The following is a 10,463-nucleotide window of genomic DNA, read 5'->3' as shown; positions in this document are numbered from 1 at the left end:
AGACACGATTTTAAGCTCAAAGGAGTATTAAGCCAGGCCATGGCTTGTTGGCAATGGCGGGGGCCCCATGATCTACTCCAGGTATGAGTGGCTCCTTTTCCTTGGTTAGCTGGGGAATCTGCCTGGAAATTGAGCCAAAGGGAAAGGAGAACCCCTTAAATAGTCCCATTCCACCTCAGCCTGTTTATTCAGAGACAGGTCGAAGTAGGTGCAATTTAGTACAAGACAGAAAATAGCATAGTGATGTGGTTATGGTCACAGACTGAGGAGCCAGATCGCCAGCATTTGAATTGTGACGTTGGGTCGAATTATTAGTGTGTCCAGGCTTTGGATGTCTTACCCGTAAAATGGAATAATAACAGTACCTACCTCATGGGGTGTGTCTGGAGATTGAATGAGCTAATTCCTGTAAGGTACTTAGAGGAGTGTCTAGTGCAGAGTAAGTTCCATGTAAGAACTTTTAAAAATAAGAAAAGAAACTTAGAGGCCGGGCGCGGTGGCTCATGCCTGTAATCCTAGCACTCTGGGAGGCCGAGGCAGGAGGATCGTTTGAGCTCAGGAGTTTGAGACCAGCCTGAGCAAGAGTGAGACCCCGTCTCTACTAAAAATAGAAAGAAATTGGCTGGACAGCTAAAAATATATAGAAAAAATTAGCCAGGCATGGTGGCACATGCCTGTAGTCCCAGCTACTCGGGAGGCTGAGGCAGAAGGATTGCTTGAGCCCAGGAGTTTGAGGTTGCTGTGAGCTAGGCTGATGCCACGGCACTCTAGCCCGGGCAACAGAGCGAGACTCTGTCTCAAAAAAAAAAAAAAAAAAAAAAAAAAGAAAAGAAACTTAGATAAAACTGCTCTTTGAGATTTGTAGAGCAGTTTATGCTGCTTAAGCATCCAGGCATGTTTTATTCTAAGAGGTTTAGAATCTGGGTTATGAAAAGTACACCAACCCCAGGAAGTCTTGGAACTAAGTTGAGTTTTGGAAAATCTTCTAAGTGTGACCAGAGAAGATCTCTTCAACTCCCTATGGCCCAAACACTATTCCAAAATACCCTAACGTAAACCCTGGTCTCCAAGGCTAATTCAAACCCAAACAAGCTGGGGAGGGAGCAGAAGACAGGCATGGGGAGAAAGGAGCCAGTTATTTCCCTAATTTTTTTTTCCTATACTCTAACCATGATATCTATGTAGCAAAATGGTCTAAACCCTGTCCCGGATATTCATAATCTGATTTAAAAACTTTAGGACTGGTTCTACCTGGTTCTGAAATCACTGGGCTCTCAGAAGTAACAGGAAATGACTGCATGAGAAGAGGCCAGGGATGCTGCCAGTTTATCAAATGAACCAACTAGTAGTAGACATGTATTGAGCACCTGTTCTGTGCAAGGCACTGTGCTAATGCTTTGGTCCTCAACAAGAAAGAGGTAACATAACCACAATTTGTATCTGCTATTATCTGTATTGATCACATGAATTGGAAAGGTCCAATTCATGTAAGTTCATAGGCCTCAATCAATACAAACTCTTTCAAGAAATCTTCCTTTATGATTAAAAAAAATATTGACACTATGTAGCTCAATTATCTTATGGCTAAATAGGAGAAGCTAAACCGTAGACCTAGTTTTTAGAAGTAAAGTTATACTGATACGTCTCTACACCATTTTACATGGTGGATCTCTGTACAGCCTCATCAAGGGCTAAGTTTCTTTTCCTTGCTGCTGCTTCACTGTTTAATTCTGAATCTGATTTGTCCATGTTGTGGCCATAGCTGGTTGCCATGGAGCCTTCCTCTCTCTCTGTGGTGCCTCCATTTGGCTGAAAAAGGGTAGAATTCGGTTCTTTAGGACGTTTCCATTGTGGTCTGGTAACTATCCAAAAAATGAGGGCCCCAAACACCAGAATTAGAAGGCCGAGGATATTTGCGAAAACACCTTCTGGTGGGAATGTACTGTAAGCAGGATCCTTCCTATGAAAAAAGGAGAAAGTGTGTTCAATTACAAACAGGGTAATATGGCAACATGCAAAACAGTCTTGAATTTATCTGCTCAAAATGCACAATGGTACAGCTTCAGTGTAAATTTCCTTAAAACTTGCTATTAAGCAGAAATTTAAGTTATGCTATAATTCACTCAGTGGTATATCATACAATTGTTAAAAATCATAAATATGAAAATAATATAGCAGTTATAACACCTGTATCACTTAAAAATTGGAAAAAATATGAAACAAAAATGTAGGCACACTGTAATTACAATTAAGATAAAAACATGCATATCAAAAAGACTGAAAAGGAATGCATAACTTCAACAGTTGTTTTGTAAGAGTGGTACGATTTGTTGGACTTTTTGGTCCTTCTTCTAAGCTTTTAGTAGTATTATATTACATGTATAATATAATAAATTATTTTAAAAACAAGTGTTTTTAATTTTTAACATTTAAAAAGATTTCGCTGCGTTTATATTACATTTTCCCAATGAACAAGTATTTAACGTATTATAGCTTAAGCATTACAATCAGGAAGAATACGCAACTTACAGGACAAAAAACAGTTTCTCGGTCACTCCCGTAAGTGTTGTTACAATCGCTGTTCCAAAGAGGAGAAGTCCAGAATAAACATGTATGGGCATTAAAGCTGCTCGGAGAGAAAGTGGAGCCCAAGGAAGCAGAAAGACAAAAAAACCTAGGAGAAGCTAAACACAAAAAAATGCAAAGATTATAATTTAATTTTAAGTTTTAACTCACCTTAAATTATTATCTAAAAAACCATATGTGTAAAATGAGAAAACCTTTCATGTAGAACCAAGGAGCATAAAATGAAAAGTAAGCTTCCTCGCCCCCAGTTCCACTACCTAAAAGTAACAACTATTACCACTTTCTCATGTATCCTCCCAGAAAATTTCTATGCCTATACATGCATATTATATGTATTATACATAATATATATGTTTCTTAAGTATAAGTGGGACCTTACTATACATATTACCCTGCATCTTGCTTTCTTCCTTTAACTGTATATCTTGGAGATCTTTTCTTATCAACAAATGTTTATCCAGTTTATTCTTTTTAATGGCTAATATTCTATTTTAAGGATGTAACATAACTTACTTATACAGTTCTCTATTTATGGACATTTCTGTTTCCAGTTTCTTTGCTATCATTAACAAGGCCGTAGTGAACATTCTGGTACTTACTTGTTTGTTTTTATCGATTTCCTAAGGTTGCCAAGGAAGAAAGGAAGTAAGAGATTTTTTTTTAAATCACTAAACCCACATACATGAGGACATATAATTTAGTCAGTTCAACCTAAAAAGCTATGTGGAAAGAAGCTGACAATTTTGTTTCATGAGGAAGAAATGAATTCTGCAGAAAAGTTATCTTCATTTCCTTGATAAATAAATCCCTAGTGGGATATGTTTTTGCAGAGAAGACAGCAAGATTCCTAAATAAACTGAAGTCTGTCACACTTGGACAGTTTTGTTGCCCCACACACCTGCCAGTTAAGTATTCTCCTCTCTTCAAGAAAATAAAGATGACTTAGTGGCTGCTGAATTACTAAGTTTAAAGGAATATTTTTTTCAGGTGCCTATTTAGGATCTATCACCCTAACAAAACAACTATGAGAAGAGAAGAGAGTGGGAGAAAAGCACTAACATCACTGTTCATCTTTCCTAATTAAGCTCCAAGGACTAATGGGGGGGCAGGGGCAGAAGAATGGAGGCAGGAGGAGGGGTCGGAAGCCCTCACAGACATTTAGAATCAGCATATGATAATAAACGTAAGGAAATAAAAAATGCAGTTGATAGGCTGGTTTACATATTTTATTGTTCGCTTAATCCCCCAAATGCCTGAATATATTAGAAATGGTTCAGAGGCTTACCCCTTAGTGGTTCAGGATATTCCTAAATGTCCTTCAGTGAACTTCAGTGACTCTATTAGCACCAAAGGGCAAGCTTCCTGATATCCATGCTGTGTTTTCTATATGAGAATGTGGCTCAGGTAAGTGACTGTCAGGGATTTAGCACAAATATATTTCTGTAAGTCACCATATCTTTTCTGTGACTTACCCATAAAAATATATATTTCTCATATTCCTGTTCTCCCGACCATTTTTATTCCTAAAATTCTTACTGTTTTCTCTCATTTCTTTCATAATTTATCATGTATGTCTTTTATAATCCTGTAAGGTTCAATGATTTAAGGCAGATACAATGTCAGAAATTTGCTTGCAGGATCCCCAAGCAATTTAACTCCCCTAAATCTTCCCTTTCATCATTAAAAAAATTCTTTCAACAGGCTGGGCACAGTGGCTCACACCTGTAATCGTATATCTACAGGAGAGATGAAAAATGCCATCTTCATCTCCACCTACCACAAGATTTACACTTCTAATAACAACAGCTAACTTGTGCCATTCTAGTGTGCTAAGCCCTGGGCTAACCCTTTCTATGCATTATTTGGCTTTGATTCTTATGGTTTTGTGAAGGATCATAAGCCTTAATTTGTAGCTGAGCAAACTAAATCCAGAGAAGTTAAGTTACTTGACTAAGGTCACCAGCTACCAAATGGATGAACCTAATTCCAACTGAGGTCTCCTTGGTTGCAAACCCTGCTTTCTTAAACACTACTTGCTCTCTAGATCTGAACAAGGGAGAAGTTAGGGGCCAAAATTCCTCCCACTCAGCAAAGCCATGAAGTTGTGAAATGATATTTCTGAGAAGCCCAGTTAGTACAAAGAAAATAATATCTCTGGATATTTCAGAGAGCAAAAGAGAATCTTGAGGCAATTAAATATGTTTTCAATTCACCCAAGTTTAAAAATAGAATATATTGATATAATTGACTAATAGTAAAGAAAAAAAACTTACAGTAGGGAGATTATATGTAACAATAATTTGTTGTATATTTCAAAATACCTAAAAGAGAAGAATTGGAATGCTCCTAACACACAAAAAAAATAAATATTTGAAGTGATGGATATCCCAATTACCCTGATTTATTCCTTAAACATCGTATGTATACTTGTATTAAAATGTCACATGTGCCCCCAAAATATGTACAACTATTATTACTATGTATCGATAAAAATAATTAATTAAAAAGAAAAAAGCAATATTCATTTCAACAGATACAGGAAGAGCATTCAATAAAATTCCACATATACTCACTTAAAAAAGTAAAACAAAACCTTACCACAAACAAGGATAGAGGAAATGAGAAGCTTCTATACACATAATAAAACATTAGAAGTGTTCTCTTTAAAATAAGAACAAAGTTAAGAATTCTTTTCTCTACTTCTCTACTTCTTACTTCTTCTATACACTTCTACATACTTCAATACTTCTATACTCTTCAATTCTGTACCTTGCTGGCTAGGACTTAGAGAAAAAGACTGTATATGACAAAACTGGCATTGTAGATAAATGGCAAGAGCAGAGACAATTCAATAAATTGTGATGGGGAAACAGCATATCCATTTCATAAAAAACGAAGTTGCATTGCAACATCATACACTAAGTTAATTCTAAATGAATTAATCACTTAAACATCAAAGACAAAACTTTAATACTTTTAATAGAAAGCGTAAGAGAATGTTTTGAACTCAGGGTAGAAAAGGATTTCATAAACAAGTCACCAAAAGAAAACAAAACAAAAAAATGATAATCTTAGAGGAAAAGATAATTAATTTGGTTGCATTAAAATTGAGAATTTTTCATTTGGAAGGGGTTGTTGCAATAATAAAATAAAATAAATTGAGAATTTTTATTTATCAAAAAGTATTAACAAAAGAGAGAAAATGCAAGCTTCAAACTGGAAGAAGATATAGCAATACATATAAACAATAAGGAATTTAATATAGAATTCTTACAAATCTGTTTTTCTTACAAAAGAAAAACAAACTCATTTTTTATATGGACAAAAGACACGAACAAGTATTTCTTAGAAAAGAAAACATTAATGAAATGAACATTCAAACAAGAAGATATCATTATAGACCCACTAGTTTGGCAATAATTTAAAAGTCTGAAGAAGATGCAAGCTGGGAAAGATATGCCATATGGGAACTCTTATAAACTGTGGTCAGGAATATAATTGGGGTCAACCACTTTGGAAACCAAGCTGGCATTATCTTTTTAGGTTGAGCATTACCCACTGCTAATTATATGCCCAGAGAAACCCCTACATATGAGGACCACAATATGTGTATATAAATGTTCAATGCAGCATTGTTTGTAACAGAAAACAATTGAAAATAATGCAAATGTCTAATAGCAGGAGAATGAGTAAGTAAATTTGTGGAACATTTATACAGCGGAATATAAAAGTAAAAATGAATGGACTATAGCTAGAGCAATCAATACAGTTGAATCAGTAGAGTAAAAAAGCTGCAATAGGATATATATAATATGAGACCTTTTTTTAAAAAATCTTCAATTAAAAAAGTAAAATTATTATACTTAGCTCTTCGACTTGTAAAAAATAAGTTAAAGAGCAAAATTAAATACTATATCATTTAATTAATCAATATTATTTAATTAAACAACACATTTTAAAGTTAATTAATCAATGTTATTTAATTAAACAACATATTGTTTACTTAATCAATATTTTAAATTAAATACCATGTTTAATTAGTTAATCAATTTAATTAAACAACATACTACTTAACCAATATTATTTAAACAACATATTATTTAATTAATCAATGTATGATATATAAAACAATATAATGAGTCACAGTATGTAGTAAAAATATAAAGAAAATCAGAGAATGAGAAAAAAAACCAGGAGAGTGGTTACCCCTAGGGGTTGAGGTGGGTAGGGAATTGTGGGATCAAAGTGGTATTGGGTAGGTGGGTGGAGGTCCTATGCTTTCTAAATTAGGTTGAATGTGGAGCCCTGGGAGTTGATTTTATTATGATTATTCATAACTTCTACATACATACAATACTTTGTTTTTTTTGTTTTTTAATGCCCCACAGGCCAGGTCTCAGAAGTTGAAAGAATTCTACACTTGAAATGCTTTAAATACAATGTTGGAAGGGTGAAGAGCTTTCAGCTTTTCTTGCTTTATTATTTTATTGTCTGATGCCTTCCTTTTTTTTTTTTTTACTGAAACAATCCAGACACCGGCTTCACTGGGCAGGTAAATCCTAATTTTACACGTAGTGGCTAAACGAAATCCCAGCAGCGCTAAGGTGAGAGGATCTAATTTCAAAAATCTTTCCGATCCTCTTCATGCTACACAGGTTTGTTTCTTGAGTGGGACTGAAGAGGAGTGCAGACTGACCTCCCAAACTCCGCTGAAGGGTCTGCACACAATTATACTTTGTGACTGAAGCGCACAGCAGTGCGGCAGTGCACACCGGCTGGCGCTGCAGCTGCTCCCAGAGGGTAGGACTTCCTGTTCTCCACCTACAAGTGGCAGCCCCCAAAACCACCACCACTTGGAGAGAATTGGTCTTGACTCAGAAAGTGAGACTGCTTCCCCTTTTGAGGCAGGAATCTTTGTAAATCATAATAAAGAAGGAGCTTAGCTTCTATCAAAAGTGAAAAAAGAAAGCTTTGAAATGGTTTCTTTCCATTGGGAAAGAAAATGTTCTTTCATTTAATTTCTTTTTGAGCCCATCTGGGTGATCTGTTCTGTCACTTCTCCAGAGAAGCAATGCAAACAACTTAAAAACGGCTTTTAAACAATAAAGGAATAAAGCTAAAGTGTAGTCATCTTTCCTAGAATAGGAATAGGAAACTCTTCACCTCATTTCTGAATGAACAGCCAGAAGGCACCAAGCATGACATTCACATGCAGTTTGCTTAGTTTTAAAAATTATATGTATGTATATGATTTGTATATAAAACGTGATTTACTTATATTTCAAACAAAAAAATCTACATGTTCAAGCAAATCAAACAAAACATGTTTTAAAAATTAATAATTCCCCCAACCAATCTCATTCCCACATTGGAAGCAGTTAGTATATTCTTCCACACCTGTCTTCACATATCTACACAGATATGCTTTTTCCCTTTCCTTCTTTCTTTCTTTTCTTTTTCTTTTCCACAAAAATGACATTTTAGTACACATATTACTCCCCTGTATTTTTTATACTAAAGAACATATCATGGATTTCACCCTTGGTCAGGAGGTATAGCTACATTTTTTGTAATAACAGTATAATATCCAACAATATGGATTACCACAAATTATTTAACATTTCCATATTGATAGGTATTTAGGTTGCCTCCTTTTCGTTTCCTGACTGTATAATCATACTGTAAAAATCCTTTTTAAAGTTCCTTATGTGATGCTATTCCATTTCCCTTCCTCCAAAATGTGAGGGTGCTAGGTCAAGGGGTAAGCATGTTAAAATAAATCCACAGATATTAACAAATTATTTCCTCCAAATTTGACAATTTACTTTCTCACTAGCAGTGTAAGAGAGCACTCTTTGTCAATCTTATGGGGGGGGAAATACTATTTGATTGCTTTAACTTATATTTCCCTAACTCCTTAGTGAGGTTGAACATCTTGTCATGTGCTTATTGGTGATTTAATTTTCTTCTATGAACTGCCTGCTCAAATCTTTTGTTTCCTTTTCTATTCCGTTGCCTTTTTATTATTAATTTTTAGGTGGCTTATATATTAAACACATTAACCATTAACACATTACATATGATCGTTCCCATATCTCTTTGTGCAGTTTCTATTGACTTTGGTATCTTTTGTCGCATATAATCTTTTTTTTTTTCTTTTTTTTTGAGACAGAGTCTCACACTTTTGCCCGGGCTAGAGTGCCGTGGCGTCATCCTCGCTCACAGCAACCTCACACTCCTGGGCTCGAGTGATCCTCCTGCCTCAGCCTCCCGAGTAGCTGGGACTACAGGCATGCGCCACCATGCCCGGCTAATTTTTTCTATATATTTTTAGTTGTCCAGCCAATTTCTTTCTATTTTTAGTAGAGACGAGGTCTCGCTCTTGCTGAGGCTGGTCTCGAACTCCTGAGCTCAAACGATCCACCTGCCTCGGCCTCCCAGAGTGCTAGGATTACAGGCATGAGCCACTGCGCCTGGTCTGTCACATATAATTTTTAAAAAACTTTTTGTAGTCAAATATATCTTTCTTTTCCTTTATGGTTTTTGAATTTCTTGTCAACTTTATGGCTTCCCCTACCTCAGATTAAACAGGTTGTATATCCTATTTCTTAATTTTCTTTTCACTGCCTTTGGTTTTTACATTTAGACCTTTAATCTATCTGAAATCTTTTTTTTCCTATTGTGTGATGATACCAAGTCCTTTTGTTTCGAATTGTTTTCTTCCAAATGAATAGCATTTATTAAATAAGCATTCTTTCTCCACCAAATTGAAATACCATTGTGTGGCAGAAAAAGTTCTCGTTCACACTTGGACTGTTTCTGTACTCTCTACTCTTTCCATGAATGTATTTGTTTGTTCCTGTGTTAATTACTTGTTTGGAATAGGGCAGGTCTCCCTTCACTTCTTTTTCAATCTTTTCTTGGTTATTTTTGGATATTTGTTCTTTTGCATAAAGTTTAAGACTCTTACTGCATTTAAAATCAGAATTATATTAAACTTAATATTAGCAGTGAAGTGGAGGAAGCTGTGTACAGGACCAGAGAAGGAACTGTAGGGCCCAGGGCCACCCTAGCCGACAGCAGCAAGGAAACGGGGACCTCACTCCTACGATTGCAAGGATCTAGATTCTGCCAACAACCTGAATTAGCTTGGAAGCTGATTCTACCCCGGAGTTTCCCAGTCAGAGCCCAGGCGGGCTGACACCTCGATTTTGGCCTTGTTAGACCCAGAGCAAAGAAACCAGCCAAGCCAACCTGGACTTCTTTTGTATAGAAACTGTGGGGTAATAAATTTGGGTTGTGCTAAGCCATCAAGTTTGTGGTAATTTGTTATAGCAGCAATAGAAAATGAATAGAGGCCGGGCGCCGTGGCTCATGCCTGTAATCCTAGCACTCTGGGAGACCGAGGCGGGAGGATCGTTCGAGGTCAGGAGTTCGAAAATGAATAGAATTATTCATGGATTTTTTTGGTCCTTATTAATTTACTTTTCCTGGTGTATTTTGCTGCTCTTTTTTAGTTTAAGTGAATAGTTTATGTATTTCAAGTTTTTCTTTAAAAAAAATAATAAAAGCATTTAAGTCTGTACTCCTCTGAGAAGTATTTTAGTTAAGACTCATGGATCTTAGAATAAGTATTCTTTTTTTATAATTCCTAGATATTTCTTAATTTTTCATATTAAGATATAGAGCAGAGTACAAGCTGGTTTTAGAGAATCCAGTTAAAAGGTATATGTGGTATAGGGAATGTTTTATTATTATTATATATTATTTATTCTCACAGTTATCTGTTCTGTCACTTCTCCAGAGAAGCAATGCAAACAACTTAAAAACGGCTTTTAAACAATAAAGGAATAAAGCTAAAGTGTAGTCATCTTTCC

At 35.7% G+C, this 10,463-nt stretch overlaps 1 protein-coding gene across 2 annotated transcripts in view; it reads right to left on the bottom strand.

The window, feature by feature from the left end:
* Positions 1-1,437: 1,437 nt before the first annotated feature.
* LOC105815585 (cytochrome b reductase 1) overlaps positions 1,438-10,463 on the bottom strand; it is a 25,861-nt gene continuing 16,835 nt past the window's right edge. Inside the window, exons 3-4 of one of the 2 annotated variants that reach the window (XM_012650774.1) lie at positions 2,530-2,684; positions 1,438-1,960 (exon numbers count right to left, since the gene is read on the bottom strand). In XM_012650774.1, the coding sequence (XP_012506228.1) occupies positions 1,657-1,960; positions 2,530-2,684 (459 nt within the window). In that variant the 3' untranslated portion in view covers positions 1,438-1,656. The remainder of the gene's footprint in view (positions 1,961-2,529; positions 2,685-10,463) is intronic. The other variant, XM_012650775.1, reaches the window with a different exon arrangement.

The sequence above is a fragment of the Propithecus coquereli genome, unplaced genomic scaffold (assembly GCF_000956105.1).
Source record: "Propithecus coquereli isolate 6110/MARCELLA unplaced genomic scaffold, Pcoq_1.0 Scaffold34, whole genome shotgun sequence".
NCBI classification, from domain to species: domain Eukaryota; kingdom Metazoa; phylum Chordata; class Mammalia; order Primates; family Indriidae; genus Propithecus; species Propithecus coquereli.
This window is presented reverse-complemented; position numbering and strand designations above follow the sequence as displayed.